This window comes from Lipotes vexillifer, unplaced genomic scaffold (assembly GCF_000442215.2).
Source record: "Lipotes vexillifer unplaced genomic scaffold, Lipotes_vexillifer_v1.1 scaffold815, whole genome shotgun sequence".
Lineage (NCBI taxonomy): Eukaryota > Metazoa > Chordata > Mammalia > Artiodactyla > Lipotidae > Lipotes > Lipotes vexillifer.
The window spans coordinates 1,980,530-1,997,447 of record NW_006773723.1 but is presented as its reverse complement, the minus strand read 5'-3'; the positions used below and the strand labels follow the sequence as shown (position 1 = coordinate 1,997,447).

General features: G+C 42.3%; 1 protein-coding gene across 1 annotated transcript in view; it reads right to left on the bottom strand.

The window, feature by feature from the left end:
- The window catches only part of VXN (vexin), a 23,621-nt gene extending 11,639 nt beyond the window's left edge, over nucleotides 1-11,982 (bottom strand). The window contains exons 1-2 of the mRNA XM_007448480.1: nucleotides 11,916-11,982; nucleotides 6,419-6,474 (exon numbers count right to left, since the gene is read on the bottom strand). Coding sequence (XP_007448542.1) covers nucleotides 6,419-6,474; nucleotides 11,916-11,982 — 123 coding nt within the window. The remainder of the gene's footprint in view (nucleotides 1-6,418; nucleotides 6,475-11,915) is intronic.
- Between the last annotated feature and the right edge of the window lie 4,936 nt (nucleotides 11,983-16,918).

Genomic DNA, 16,918 nt, shown 5'->3' with positions numbered 1-16,918 from the left:
TTCTCTTTCCCTGTGCCACCTGTTTACCTACAGCATCAGGAAGCGGTCATGTCTGTTCCCAACAGAGGAAGGGGAGCTGTCACTCTTTGCTTCAGTTTATCACAAATAGTCCTTTGCTTAAAAAAGTAATATATCCCAAATTTGGTCTTATCTGGCTTAGGAAATTAACTCTTCTCAGGCCCGTTTTAGGACCCAGACTCATTCATTCTTTGCCTTTGGAGAAAGATGATGATAATTAAGGATCATTTAGGATTAGTGCCCTTTCTCTTCTGGGCTCTGCAGCATGTGGGATTTTCCCCCCAATAATTAAAAATATTTTTCCTCCAGCTTTACTGAGATATAAATTGACACATATGATTGTATATGTTTAAGGAGTACAATGTGTTGATTTGATATGTTTGTAAATTGCAAAATGATTAGAAGGTGGTGTTTCTGTTGGTTTTCCAGCAAGCCTTCAGTGCAGGCTGGGGGCAGCACATGTCGGCCCTATGCCAGCTCACTGGGGGCTGTAAGGTGCAGTAGTGGGTGGTCTGGACTCACCACCCTGCACAGACAGTCCCCTCAGCTTTTTCATTTCCTTCCGTCCTCTTAGCACTGCACTCTGCCATGGTGTCGCCCAGAATACTGGAATTTCCTAGATTAATGGCATTTTAGACACGTGTACCATTTGGCCTCAGGGTTCCCCCTGGAATGTGGACCTCCAGGTCCAACGGGAGAGACCTGAGCCTCATTACTGACATTCAAGCCTTTGGCTGTCTACCTCTCATCACAGGTATTTCGAATTTTGTTTTCATTTTTTCAGCATTCCTCTAATGAGTGAGGACTGGTGTGTTTTCCGACCCATTTTGTAGAAGGAGGAAGTAAGGCAGGATGTGAAAGCCTGAGGAGTCCAGTGGGGAGGCCCAGCATTTCCTCCCCTGAAAAGGAAGCAAATATTTCCTTTTAGGAACAAGAAACTTCAGCCAGCCCTCTCTGCATTGTGGGTGGGAGAAGGGAATGGAGAGGGAGAGAGTGGAGAGGCATTAGCTGCTCCGCCCCCTGTTGGATGTAGGTTTCCTGGGGTGGGAGTGAGGCTGGTTACTTCCCAGGTCCTGACTGAGGGCCCAGTGCCTCAGCAGGGTATCTTCTCGGCCCTGAAGGATGCCAAAGCAGTAAAGGAAAGAGGAGAGGGCTCAGGTCGGAAGATTTCCCTTTCTTAGCTGGCCTCGTGCTTGCTTCTCATGCCCCACAATTGCGGAGGCTCTGAGAGGGCTCAGGGCAGTGCATCAGGCCCATGCCAGGGAACAGACAGCTGGATGCATGGCTGTGGCCTCCTGAAAGCCTCCCGAAAGCCTGTTTTTTTTCTGGTCTGTAGGATACGGTCTGGGCTGGATACTGCAGCTGGTCTTAGAACAAACTGGTCTGAGCACAGGCTCTTTAGCACCCTGAGTACAAGGGTGAGATTGGAGAATGGGGAAAGGGTGAAGGGGAGATGTGTTTAATGTTGGATTTCCCTTTCCAAGTTCAACAAATTGCCTGCTGAAAGTAGGGAATGTACTCGTGTAACAGATTCACTGTGATAAATTGATGCAAATTGATGCTTCCCTGCTGGGTTCAGATCAGAGACCTAGGGGGCTGGTAGGGAGTTAGAAAGACAGGTGAGACCTAGGTGATGAAGGATCATCATGATTTTGGTTGACGGCATCCAGAGTAGAGTTCTAGCCCAACTCCCTAATTTTACACACAGGGAAACTGAGGCCAAAGGAAGCCGGGTGTCTTCAAGGTCACAGAGCTATAAGGGGCAGAGCCTGAACAAGGATCATGGTTTCATTACTTCTAAGGAAGTGCTCTTTGTAAGACCCATGGAAGTGCTGACATCCAGGTAAGAATTTTCCAGTGCAATTGATTGCTCAGTGCATTTTGAAAAATCAGATCACCAGATGGAAAAATCAGATCACCGCCCCTCCACAAGGTTGAAATCTGGGAAGAATGTGACATTTGCACTCCCATTCCTTCATCTTTCCTGATGATGGCACTGCTGCTTATTTTGAAGGGGCTGTGAATCTCGGTGGTAATGGCTCCATTGCACTGGAAGGCGTATCTAACCCACGCTTTGGTGTAAATTTACTCCTTTAAGCTACTCTTACGATGTCTGCGGCATCAGTATGATCAGGATGTCAGTAAAACTGCCTAAGAATCAGAGGGGATGGGGAGGAAAAGACTAGTGAAACCATCTAGAGAAGGAACAGTGGGTAGCTGTAGAAGGAAATGTAACTTACGAGGGGTCCAGAGAGAGAGGAAACGAGATACTTGTAAAGGAAGGAACCTGCCATCCATATGGTAGCCCCAGGGGTGAGAACAGAGACAAATAAGAATTTCGGGACAAAGTCCTAAATATTGGTACATTAGAGCAGGTGCAAAATAGGAACGATTTTCTCGGGAACTCAAAGGGAAGCCAAGAGCCAGTTGGATGAAAAAAGAAAAGGTCAGAGATAGTTCTTTCTTCTTTGGGACTCAGTTCCCCCGTCTTAGGTAGACTAAGACCTTTCCTGTCTTTTCTAATTTGAATGTTCTGTGCAGCTGGGTCTAAGTTTTATGAGCAAAGGATGAGTCATGCTGTTAGGGGAAATTAGAAATTCAGAGGAGAGCTCAAAGGCCAGAGAGCATTATTAAGCTGTCTTACCTGGAGGAAGAATGCATATTTGAAGACAAGACCCTACCTTCTGTTTTTTTCAAAAGCAATTTTTATTTGTATTCATATACTTGAGTTAATTTTTTTCCCCCTGGAGTAAAAATGTTTTAGGGAGGGAAAGTCATAAGCCATTCCCGGGAAAACTGGGAGTTTGGTTCTACAGAGCCTGGCTGAAGTCAATGGATACTCCAGGAGGCAGTGCCCCATGTTTTGGGGGCTTTGTGAATCTCATCCCCCTGTGGCTTCACTTCCATCATTGAGTTTTCTCCTTTGTTTGGGTTCTAAATCCTTTGAGAAATATCTTCCCTAGCACCCTATTTATCTCCTAGAGAGTATGATTTTGTTTCCATTTTTAAGCTTTTGTAATCACAGTTCTGTCCTTATAAAGCCAGTAGGTATTGGTATAAGCAGTGATTCAGACAGAAACACTGTTTAAGGTTAGAAATTCAAGGCAAGAACTTGGTTGAAAACTAAATATTCCTAATTCCCAAAGGATCTTCCCAGAGTCATGAATGACTTGTGGCTCCTTCAAATCCAGAGTACAGATCTTCCTTGACTTACAGTGGGGTTACATTCTGATAAATACTCCTAAAATATCATAAGTTGAAAATGCATTTTATACAGCTAACCTACCAAACGTCATAGCTTAGCTGAGCCTACCTTAAACGTGCTCAGAACACTTACATCAACCTATGGTTGGGCAAAATCTTCTCACACAAAGCCTATTTTATAATAAAGTGTTGACTATCTCATGTAATTGACTGAATACTGTACTGAAAGTGAGAAACAGAATGCTTGTCTGGGTCCAGGATGGTTCTAAGTGTATCCTTGTTTACCCTCGTGGCTTGCTGTGCTGCCCAGCATTACAAGAGGGTATGTTGTACCCCATATCACTAGCCTGGGGAAAGATCAAAATTCCAAGTATGGTCTCTGAATGCATTTCGCTTTGGCATCGTCGTAAAGACAAAAATCATGAAAGTCAGACTGTCATAAGTCAGTGACCAACTGTAATGCTAAACTCAAGTCTGTGCTCAAACTCTAAATTACCTACAAACAACCCCTCCCCTTTCCATTTTTGGTGACACCCACTGCTCCTTGAAAGTCAGCATCATTTTCCTTCTAGACTGTGTGCTTAAGTTTTTAGGGATCATGAGAAATACAAGGATTTCTTGCACTACAGCAAAGAACCCATTAAAAATCCTTTCTTTCTTAGTATATAAATATTCTCAAAGTCATTTTAAAAAAAGGATAAACCACTGACAGAAAAATGAGCAAAAGACATGTCTTTTAACCCATAGGGAGAAAATATCAAAATCTATGAAAAGATGAATGATATTAATTACTAAAGAAATGCAAATTAAAACAATGAGATGTTTTCACCTATCAGATTGTCAAAGATTAACAACATTTGATACCATATAGTGTTGGCTCAGGTGTTCTGGTAAAGGTAGTTTAAAACAGTTGCTAAGAATTTGGCAATAACTATAAAATTTTTTCAATGCTCATATCCTTTGAGCATTTTCTTTCTGTTTTAAAATTGACATATAACATTGTGTACGTTTAAGTATAAGATGTTGATTTGATGACCCAGCATTTTCATACCTATGAATTTATCCTCAAAAACATTTGCATAAGAACATAAAAAATACGTTCAAGAATATTTCCTGTGGCATTGTTTTAGTGGAGAAAATGGGGAAACCCCATTTATTGATGATTTGGTTAAATAATCTAGAAAACATCAGATTTGGTTTGGGTAAAAAATTATAGTACATTCAATAATACAATGGCATACTATGCAGCCTCTAAAAAGAATGGGGAAGATCTGTATGTATTAATTGGCATGTAAAGATGCTCAAAATTTATATAGTGAAAAAAGCAAATTGCAAAACAGCATGTTATTGAGCAATAAAGCGTGATAATTATACATTGTTATATGAGAAATTTTCATTTAAAAAAACTCCAGTGCTTATTGAATGTTCAGTATGTATCAGGCTTTGGACTAAGCAGTTTACATGTATTAAATCATTTGCTCCTTCCAGTGATAACTGGGGTGTGCTCTCTCACTCTCTCCATTTTTTTTTTTTTTTTGCGGTACGCGGGCCTCTCACTGTCGCGGCCTCTCCCGTTGCGGAGCACAGGCACCGGACGCACAGGCTCAGCGTCCATGGCTCACGGGCCCAGCCGCTCCGCAGCACGTGGGATCTTCCCGGACCGGGGCACGAACCCGTGTCCCCTGCATCGGCAGGCGGACTCTCAACCACTGCGCCACCAGGGAAGCCCTCACTCTCCCCATTTTAATGCTAAGCAAGTCAAGTCCTGGAATAGTTAGGCAACGTGCCCAAGGTCATATAGCTAGAAATGGATAGAACTGGGATTTAAAACTGGGAAATGGAAGAAACCAGCCAGTTTGACTCTAGTCTGCATACCTAACCACTATGTTCTATAGCTTCTCAGGATTTTCTGATATCATAGTTTATATCTTTTTAGTATTTGAAATTTTGTAATGGACCCATCCTGTTTTGGGAATTAAAAAAGTAATAAATGTATATAAAACAACAAAGACTAAAACCAATCTCATTCCCAGGACACCTAAAAAAAATTTTTTTTAATGGAGAATAGGATTTTAAAAATTGAGATACTTAAAAAATCAAAATAGTGTTCTACAAAAACAATTGTGATAGAAACTCCAGTATAACCAGGAAGGAACAATTAGCAATTAAAATAAAACTTTTAAAGTGCAAAGATGTGTTGACAGCTTATATACAAAGAAATCTGTAAGTAAAATGAGAAATTCACAGGCTCTAAAGACATGTAAACTGATTTTAAGGTAATGCATGTGCTTATTAAATAAGCAAAAAATAATACAAAGAAATGAAAGCCAGTGCTGGTGAGGCTGGAGGGAAATGGAAAAGCATTGTTGGAAGCCTGGCAGTTGTCCAGAATTCCTGGTAGTATGTGACGAAACTAGAAGCAGAAGCCATCTTTTACAAATCACTGTCCTGGGCTTCCCTGGTGGCGCAGTGGTTGGGAGTCCGCCTGCCGATGCAGGGGACACGAGTTCGTGCCCCGGTCCGGGAAGATCCCACGTGCCGCGGAGCGGCTAGGCCCGTGAGCCATGGCCGCTGAGCCTGCGCGTCCGGAGCCTGCGCGTCCGGAGCCTGTGCTCCGCAACGGGAGAGGCCACAACAGTGAGAGGCCCGCGTACCGCAAAAAAAAAAAAAAACAAAACACTGTTCTAGTCTCCGCTCTAGCACAGGAGTAGGAATGCAAATGGTGGATGGATGGATGGAACTGTTCTTCTTTTACTTGTTAATTCCACGTTGAGGCTTATGCACCACAGGATCAATCCAAAAAGCAGTATTTTGTACAAATTCATTGCACTGCTATTTATAATAGTGAAAAAGTGGAACATTGCAAATGCCAACAATAGAACACCCAAGTCAGGGATGCTCTACCTACACTGTGGACTCTGTTTAAGAAAAAAATGTGCATATAAAATGAAAATTATTCTCTGTGGGGAAGATGACAGAAGGGGGTCCAATTCAGGACTGTTTGTTGTCTGGTTGACATTTGTTAGTTGTTTTGGTTAAGCGGAGGATGGAGAATGCAACAGCAAGACCTGGGCTACGGAAAACTTTTCCAGGCCGTGGAGAGGGTGGATGTAGTGGGGAGGTGGGGAGTGAAGAAGGTAGACCCTGCTTTTTTAATGAAAGTCAACAAAAGGGATCAAAACTGAAGTTTTCTTACATTCTTGGTTAAGAGATGTTGAGAACTCTTGACTCTTCTTCTGGCTGGACTGGACACTGCAAAGAGAGAGAAAGGAATGGTTTTAGAGAACACCTGTGAGACTGATGGAGCTACAGTAGCAATACGGAGCGGGTTTGCACCTGGAGTGGGACAGGGCCCAGAGGAGGGGGTTGGGAAGAAGAGGCGGGTGCAATTGCAAGTTTATGTTTTTATTTTATTTTTTTAATAGATCTTTATTGGAGTATAATTGCTTCACAATACTGTGTTAGTTGATGTTGCACAACAAAGCAAATCAGCCACATGCATACGCAGGTCCCCATATCCCCTCCCTCTTGAGCCTCCCTCCCACCCTCCCTATCCCACCCCCCTAGGTGGTTGGTCACAAAGCACCGAGCTGATCTCCCTGTGCTATGCGGCTGCTTCCCACCAGCTGTCTATTTTACATTTGGTGGTGTATATATGTCAGTGCCACTCTCTCACTTCGCCCCAGCTCCCCCTCCCACCCATGTCCTCAAGTCCATTTTCTATGTCGACCTCTTTATTCCTGCCCTGCAACTAGGTTCATCAGTACCTTTTTTTTTAGATTCCATATATATGTTTTAGCATATGGTATTTGTTTTTCTCTTTCTGACTGACTTCACTCTGTATGACAGACTCTAGGTCCATCCACCTCACTACAAATAACTCAATTTCGTTTCTTTTTATGCTGAGTAATATTCCATAGTATATATATATGTGCCACATCTTCTTTATCCATTCATCTGTCGATGGACACTTAGGTTGCTTCCATGTCCTGGCTATTGTAAATAGAGCTGCAGTGAACATTGTGGTACATGACTCTTTGAATTATGGTTTTCTCAGGGTATATGCCCTACGTAGTGGGGTTGCTGGGTCATATGGTAGTTCTATTTTTAGTTTTTTAAGGAACCTCCATACTGGAGGTTTCCATAGTGGGTGTATCAATTTACATTCCCACCAACAGTGCAGGAGTGTTGCCTTTTCACCACACCCTTTCCAGCATTTATTGTTTCTAGATTTTTTGATAATGGCCATTCTGACTGGCATGAAGTGATAGCTCACTGTAGTTTTGATTTACATTTCTCTAATAACTAGTGATGTTGAGCATCTTTTCATGTGCCTCTTGGCCATCTGTATATCTTCCTTGGTGAAATGTCTATTTAAGTCTTCCGCCCATTTTTTAACTGGTTTGTTTTTCTTTTTGGATGTTGAGCTCCGTGAGCTGTTTGTATATTTTGGAGATTAATCCTTTGTTGTTTCATTTGCAAATATTTTCTCCCATTCTGAGGGTTGTCGTTTTGTCTTGTTTATGGTTCCCTTTGCTGTGTAAAAGCTTTTAAGTTTAATTAAGTCCCATTTGTTTATTTTTGTTTTTGTTTCCATTACTCTAGGAGGTGGGCAATTGCAATTTTAGATGTTACTTGGTCCAGTGCACCAAAGCTCATAGCAGCACTATTCATAATAGCTGAAAGGTAGAAACAACCCAAATGTCCACTAACAAATTAATGGACAAACTAAATGTGGTATAGACATGCAATGGAATATCATTCAGCCTTAAAAAATAATGACATTCTGAAACATGCTCTAACATGGATGAACCTTGAAAACATTAAGCTAAGTGAAATAAGCCAGATACAAAGGGACAAATATTGTATGAGTCTGCTTATATGAGATACCTCAACTAGTCAAATTCATAGAGACACAAAGTAGAACAGAGGTTACCAGGGGCTGGAAGAAGGAGGGAATGGGGAGTTGTTATTTAATGGGTACAGAGTGTCAGTTTGGGAAGTTGAAGAAATTCAGGAAATGGATAGTGGTGATGGTTGCACAACCATATGAATGTACTTAATGCCACAGAACTGAACACTTAAATAATTAAATGGTAAATTTTATTTACCACAGTAAATAAAAATAAAAAAAACTTGAAGAATCAATTAGCCATAAAAAAGTTACTTGCTTGGGAAAAAGGTGTGCATTTTGTTGAAAGTGGAGACACCCGGACATCTCTTTTGCACATTGACGCTAAAGTGATTTACTTGGAAATGAAATCCCACCCTGCCACTGCCCTGCCTAGAATGGAAATGACTTCTTGTCACATCTCAGATTAGTGCTCAGGTGAGAGCTGTGTTATTTTCTGCAGAGCGCCTGCTGCCATGAAGCCGGGCGAGCAGAGGGCTGGTTAAGAGCCAGGGCTCCAGACGCCTTTCACTTGGGTGTAAATCCCAACTTGACCACTTGCCAGTTGTGTGACTTGGGCGAATGACTCATCCTTGCTAAGCTTCACTTTCCTCTCTGGTAAAACTCGCACCTACCTCAGAGGGCTGCGGTGAGAATTAAATGGTCTAATCGTTATCAAGCCCTTGGCCCGGCGCCTAGCAAAGAGTGAGTTCCCAGGAATTAGTGGTGGTTATTATTGATGCAATTCTCCTCTTTCTCTGCAAGGCGAGGGCAGGTGGAAGGAAGAGGTGGTAACTTCTAGAGACTGTAGCCTCCGTCATGAGTTCTCTTCCTGGAGTTTTTTCCATTTCCTCCTGCTGTTCCCCGGCTCCCCTTGCCAACCCCGCTGCATTGTTGTTTATCCCCAAGAGAATTATTTTGAATGCTGTTCACCCTAGAATTAAATCCACTGGTGAGCTTCAGGAAATGACTTCTGGTATAACTTCTTGGTAAAACCACAGATTTTATCTTTTATATTTACTGTGAATTGTGCCTATGAAATCTTTCCCTTAAAGGGCTCTCCTTCTCTCTAGGAAGTAAAAATACACACTTGTCCTCAGTTACAGACTTGATCTATGTCTTGTGCCTTAAAATACTTAAGAAACACCATAACACTTGCTGTTGCCATATTTTTGTGAGCTTTAAGATGGCTCAGCTAAAAAAAAGACATAGATTTAGGTTGAACCCTTTATATATGTATGTGCGTATGTTGGAAAACAGGGATATAATACGACGATGATAAATGTGATAATGGCTCGCATTGAGCTTTACTAGGTGACGACTTATTTCCTTCTCGCATTCACTCCTCACAGCAACTCTTTGGGGTCGGGTGTCTTCATTGACTCTATTTCTTAGGTAGATACTGAGGGTTAGGGTCACACAGTTGGTGGTGGAACAAGGCCTGCGCTCTTAAACACTAGGTTGCTGAACTTGTGCACAGGAGCGTGTGGGAAAGGGCATACCAGGGAGGACTCTAACCCTTGTTAGAGAAAATCAAACCAACCTATATTTCTGCAGGCAGGGAACGTGGGGATGGAATGAAGAGTTACCAGTCTCTCTCATAAGCAGTGACTTAGGAAGACCTGGCCCCGTCTTCGCCCACTGAGAGCCTTATGCTTGATGCTCTGGAGGAGGCGAGATGAGGCAAAACAAGGCGTAGGAAGAGGCGGACTTCTTCCACTTACAGTCTAAGATAAAACTGCGGATATTCCTTTTCTAGAGAACAGCTTCCTGAGCAGTGACATGTCCATGAATACTGATGACTGATTTAATACCAGGAGGTGGCCATGAATAAGAATGGCAAAAAAGAAATACAGGATTGAATATTTATCTTTGACTAAACATATTCATTGCTCAAAATATGGAATAAAAATAGAAATCACTTTGTAAGTGATGTATTTAATGGTGCTTACTACCATGCCAGGTACTGTTCTAGATGCTTTATGTATTTTGTCTGTATCTCATTTTTCCCCCCATAATAACCTTGGGAGGTAAGTTCTAGTTCTTCCTTTTTTATAAGAGTGGAAACTCAGGCCCAGAGAGGTTAAGTGCCTGTCCAAGGTCACACAGCGTATAAGTGGTGGTGGGTCTCTTGACTCCTCTGCTAAGCAAATGGATTCAAAGGCCCTGTTTTGAATGATTTTCTTCAGGTGAAGTATGACGTTGCTCCTGAATTGTATAATAAGTTTTTAATTTAATAGGACCATTCAGCTTTGATGTTTTTCTCCCTTAAATGTTTTTAAATGTAAAAAAATTATAGAACATAGACATTTTAAGATTGTCCTATTTGCTTTCAATTTGTTTTCTTCTCATACAAGAGAAATAACAAATGAGAGGACAAGTTTTGGTCCCTTTTCTACTCTTCCCCAATTCTACTTTCCTCCCTCTCCAGGGCTACTAATATCACTATCTGTGTCTTTCCAGCCTATGTTTTTAATGCTTTTCTCTAGATATGTATCCATAAATAATATATAGTACTGTACAAATTTAATAATTTTTAGCCTGCTTTTTTTTTTCCCTCAACATGATGCTCTTGGGAGCTGTGTCCACACACATAGATCCAGTTCTTTTCCCTGTGGACTACTGTGGAGTATTCCAGAGTCTGATGACACCACATTTTACCCCTTCCCCTCTTCAAGGACATTTAAGTTGTTTTCAGTTTTGCCCTTGGAGACCCAGTGGCCCTGTAAGCATCCATGTATAAGAGCATTTACAGGAGTGGAACTGTTGGGTCAGAGGGTTGGCTTTGACTTTTCAGGTACATTCCCGAGTCTCCAGAGGGTGTCCCAACTTCGGCACGTGGGCAGACTCCCAGGTTTTCTTCTCTCCCTCTGTCTGGCAATAGATGTCTAAAGCTTAATTTATGTTCTGCTGGCTTTCTCTTTGTGGCCAGGCTGAGTCTCTCCCTTCCTCACAGGAGTGGCCATGTCGATGGCTGACATGGGAAGAAGAAAGGGGTTGTTTGAACAGGGGGTCGCAGCACCAGCAGACATCCGGCCCTCTTCATTCAGTCTGACAATGAGACCAGGGGCTAAGCTGGGGTCCCGGGCTCTCCCAGCAATACAGGGGCTGCAGGGAGAGCACAGGGGCGGCAGGAGAGAGGGCCCAGCTCTGCAGGGGGCAAGGGAACTATCCAGGGACACAGAGCCCTTCCCGGGCCTTGACACCATTCACCTCAGAGCAGCAGGGCTTTTACAAAGTCACAGTCTTTGGCGGTGCCAGTGCCAGGTTAAGTTTGGAAGCTTGGCCCTGGGGTCTGTGCAGAGCCCAGCCTGGGTCAGGGCATTCTTGGACCACTTCATTGGACTTTAGGCCACTGCCAGAAATATGATCCCTCCTCATATTTCACGGCACAGTTAGAAATCATACTTTTGAGCCAGCTGCTTCTCATTTCAGAACCCACTTGCTCACTGGAGAAGAGGAAAGAATCTATCTGCCCTGGGAATTTTGTTTTCATGTCTGTTTCCTAAAACAATGGCTTGCTGTCACTTTCGTTTGGCATACTGGGTTGCCAGTATCGAATTAAGTAAAACGAGGAATAGTTAGCTGCCCTCATTTCCCCTTTGATGGACTGTTTCTCAATGATTGATGTTCATCCATATGCCTCCTTTTCAGAAACAACCACAAACACCGTCAAAACAGAGAGACCATCCGACCTCAGAAACCTGGGGGTAAAAACCGTAATAAGGCAGCATATGACTGTCTTTACCCTCCTGCTTAGCCTGCCACGTTAAAGGAAACAGTCGAGGGCAATTTTACTCACCCTTGGAAGGAATCACGGTGGTGAAAACTTCTATATTTTCATCACTGCAGCTGTAAATCTGATGCATCGTTTCAGCCTTCTGTCCCCAAAAGTGCCTGGGAACCGGAGGCCTCTCTCTGAACCCCTAGTCGCAAGGTTTCCTAATCCAGTCTGGCTCGGGGATCATTGTGCCGGTCCACAAAAGACAGGCTGGTGCTGTGATCTCATCTCATTCCAGAGTCTTCACTGCAACATTTTCTAATCCCATCTGTCTTTTTTTTTTTTTTATGAATCCTATTATTGCGAACCTTTGATGGAGCCTGCAGGTTTCAGTCCCCTCGCGGCCAGGATGTATTTAACATTTTTATTTTGCCGTGTCTGCCGCAGTGAATTTGGAAGTCTTTTGTGAAGTGGTGATGAAGTGAAATCGCCTACTCGGGTAGCGCCAAGCGTGGCTGGAGGATTTTACCGAAAAGGAAACGTGAATTTTGGTACCAGCAATTCCCCTTTTCATTTCAGAGATGAAGAGGTTTTTTTTTTTTTTTTTCCCCTCCCTCCAGAACTGGCTATTCAGTAATCTGTCATGTGTTAATTTGGCTTCCTTGAAAGTTTCTATTTTAAACAAAAGGACTGTTCTTCCAGAGCGTTCTCGCCTCATGCCAGTACATGACAAGGCTGACATTTCTAGAGAGCTGTGTGTTCAGCATCTCCTTGTATAAACCTGCAGGTGCTTGCAGGAATGGGGGTAACAAGCAGTGCCTGACGCTAGAGGTGCCCAGCTACAGGGAGATTGTATTTTTATTATCCTAAATGTCCTAATATATTGTATACTATCCTAAATATCCTACTGTCCTATATATAACTTATATATCCTATATTTTATCCTATATATTCTGTATACATACACAAAAATAAGGTATGGTTGAAGCATAGGTGTATTATGTCAAACCCATGGCCTTTCATTACGCCATTACAGATTTATTTCTTCATGTTGATAATGATGTAATATTTTAAAAATTTATTTTATTGAGGTATAGTTGATTTACAATGTGTTAATTTCTGCTATACAGAAAAGTGATTCAGTTATACATACATACGTTCTTTTTCATATTCTTTTCCATACAGTTTATCACAGGATATTGAATATAGTTCCCTGTGCTTTACAGTAGGACCTTGTTGTTTTTCCATTCTATATGTAATAGTTTGCATCTGCTAATCCCAAATTCCCAATCCATTCCGTCCCCACTTTCTCTCCCCCTTGGCAACCGCAAGTCTGTTCTCTATGTCTGCAGGTCTGTTTCTGTTTTGTAGATAAGTTCATTTGTGTCGTATTTTAGATTCCGCGTATAAGTGATATGGTATTTGTCTTTCTCTTCATTACTTCACTTTATATGATAATCTCTGCATCCATCCATGTTGCTGCAAATTGCATTATTTCATTCTTTTTTATGGCTGAGTAGTATTCCATTGTATTCCATCCACATTTTTATCCATTCCTCTGTCAGTGGACATTCAGGTTGTTTCCATGTCTTGGCTATTGTGAACAGTGCTGCTGTGAACATAGGGGTGCATGTATCTTTTTGAATTATAGTTTTCTCCAGATATATGCCTGGGAGTGGAATTGCTGGATCATATGGCAACTCTATTTTTAGTTTTTTGAGGAACCTCCATACTGCTTTCCATATGGCTGTACCAATTTATATTCCCACCAATAATGTAAGAGGGTTTCTCCACATCCTCTCCAGCATTTGTTACTTGTAGAATTTTTAATGATGGCTATTGTAACTGGTGTGAGGTGATACCTCATTGTAGTTTTGATTTGCATTTCTCTAATAATTAGTGATGTTGAGTACCTTTTCATGTGTCTGTCGGCCAGATGGTGATGTAATACTAATAATGATAGTATTAGGGGAGCCATGTTTGTTCCACCAGCATTTATTAAATGCTTGCTAAGAGCCAGGAAACCTGGGCTTCCCTGGTGGCGCAGTGGTTGAGAGTCCGCCTGCCGATGCAGGGGACACGGGTTTGTGCCCTGGTCTGGGAAGATCCCATGTGCCGCGGAGCGGCTGGGCCCGTGAGCCATGGCCACTGGGCCTGCGCGTCCGGAGCCTGTGCTCCGCAACGGGAGAGGCCACAACAGTGAGAGGCCCGCGTACTGCAAAAAAAAAAAAAAAAAAAAAAAAGAGCCAGGAAACCTGATATATAATCTCATTTAATGTCTATAACCACTCAATGAGACTAGCTATTTTTGCCATTTTATAGGTGAGGAAACTGAGGCATAAAGAGATTGAATAATTTGCCCAAGATTAAAATATGTAGTTCATGGCAGAATTAGAATTTAAACTGTAACTTGACTCCAAAGGCAATGTAATTAGCCACTAAATTGTAGTCCATTCTTTACCTCCAAAGCCATCCCCCCTACTTTGAACCAGGGGAACCTGAGCCATACTCTCTTAGGCTTGGATTTGGTGACCACTGTTATTTCTACTGTAGACAAATCTGGGGCATTTACTCATTGGGTGGTTGTCAACATTACACCTATGTCTCTGAGAATTGCACCCAGCCACAGAGGATGGCTCTGGGGAGCCATGTTTGTTCCACCTGAATTTGTCCCCTTGGCCACATTTGATTGAACCAGAGCGAACATATAGCCCAAACTGCTGCTTCCTGGAAAGAAAATTTGGGCCTTGGCCTGAGGCCAGAGGGAAGGTACTGACTTTTAACATCTGAGGTGGCTTTCAAGGCCAGTGGGGCAGAGTTAAGGGCAAGCCAGTGGACAGAAATGGAACTGTTGCTCTGGAAGGGGCCCGAGGCCCAGATGCAAACTCAGGGTAAAGAGTTTCAGCTGGGGGAGGGGAGCAGGTCCTCTCACCCTGGCCTACACCAGGTGTGTCTGTGGTTCTGTTTGCACTCAGGTAAGGGCCAGTGGGAGGGGTGGGGGGTGAGGGGAGTGTTGGGAGAGCGAGGGGTGGGTGTGGAGAGATTGAAAAAGACAGAGGGGAGGGAGGGAGGGAGGGAGAATTGCCCTGGCTTGATAGTTTCCCATTTTCTGCCTTGTCTCTCTCAGGCCCTGTGGTCTTCCTGTCTCGTGGTCAATAAGATACCTCCGTCTCCATCTGATAGATTTCCTTTGTGCTTAAGTTTAAGTAGGTTTTGGTCATTTTCAGCTAAACAGAGTCGTGTCTAAAAGATATGTCTATAAGTTTTGTAACCTCCACAGTGATTACGTTTTTAGATAATATAAAGTTTAGAGGAGTACCTAGTACAATAGAAAGTAAGATCCAAAATTATGTTGAAGACAGAAATTATGTAACAGACTCTAGATAATAAAAACTACAAGATGAAACTTAACAAAACGAAGTGAAAACATCTCCCTTTACATTAAAAAAAATTAAGTACAGAATTGGGGTGACCTGGTTTAACAACAATTTATTAAAAAGAAATCCTGGCTTTTGGTTAACACATGCTTAATAAGAGGCAATATTAAAGGGCAGGGGCTAAAAGATACAAATGTAGTTTCAAGGACCTGATACTAAATTGAAATTAAGAACCCTCTGGGGCACCCAGAATCCAGTCAGGGTTACCTGGAATTAATCTCAAGGGGTCCATGCTGGATTAGGTTTTTTCTAAGAAAGCCTAAACTTAATTAGAGTATATTGTACTATGTCTAATGAATAAGACTGAAACATGTAGCTAAATGAGTTTATGTTAGGAAACACATCCAGAGATAAACAGTTCTTAAGAAATCATTTTTACCTGTTTGAAATATATTTTAAATAATAAAAATAATACCTGCTTATTATAACAAATTCAAAAATTGTAGATAGGTATACGGAAAAAGTGAAATCCACTTCCCCCATTCAAGCCTCACTTCCTAAAAGCAGTCATTGTTTACAGATTGGTGGGTGTATTTGCAGACTTTTTTTCATGTATATGTATGTATAATTAAAAAAGAATAGAAATGGAACTATACTACACATATGCACATACATGCACGCGCTCATTCATGTAGGGACATATATAGTTCCCATTCTTTAAATGTGCAGGAGACTACTGCATTGTAAGAATTTATCCACTCCTTTCTTGATAGACCCATAGCTTATTTCAATTTTTTAAAATTAGAAACAGTGCTGCAAAGAGCATCCTTATATATGTATCTTTATATATGTCTTCTTCTAATATTTTTGTAGGTTACATTTCTAGTTGTGGGAGTATGGGTCATAGCATATGCATATTTAAAAATTTGAGGGACTTTTTCAAATTGCCTTCCAAAAATTCTCATCAGTTGACACTTTCACCAATAGGATATGAGGGACTTATTCGCTACACCCTTGGTGAAATTTGACATTATTAATTTTTTGCCAGAATGATCCTGTTTGGTTTTTGTCTTCTGAGTCCAGAATATTGATTGTGATTGACAGTTAGGGTCCTCCTAGCTCAGGTACTTTACAATCCATGGAGGGGTGGATGGCTGAGCCCTCACGTTGGAATACAAACTCTATAATCGGTGCGCAGTAGTAAGTATACACCACACCTCTGAGTGCTGGTCGCCCCCGCTGTCCAGGACCAGGCTAAGCCTAGGTTAACAGTCTTCCCTGCCCTAGGGCTTCTCTTCTCCCAGGTTAGGGGGATTCACTGTGGAGAGTTCTACACTGTTTGTGTGTGGATGCCCACTTAACTTCTGTTCTAAAAGGCAGGCAGTCAATCAATGTTAGTGGAAGACTTTCTTGCATGCTTGGCTACCTGCTTGACTGGCTAATGGGAGAGGCTGAGTGGTGTTACCTCTGTGTTTCTCTCTCCAGCCTGAGGACTCTGGAGACCTACCCTGGCGGAGGTGCTAGAAGAAGCCCTCTCTGAAGACATTCCATTTAGGCCGGAGCCTAAGCACTGCTTCTGAGACTTTACTGTGATGGGTTTGCCAGGGGGTCTTGTTAAAATGCAGATTCTGATTCCGCATACTGGGGGTGAGGCCTAAGAGACTGAGTTTTGAGGAGCTCCTGAGAGGCCCTCCTCGCTGGCTCCAG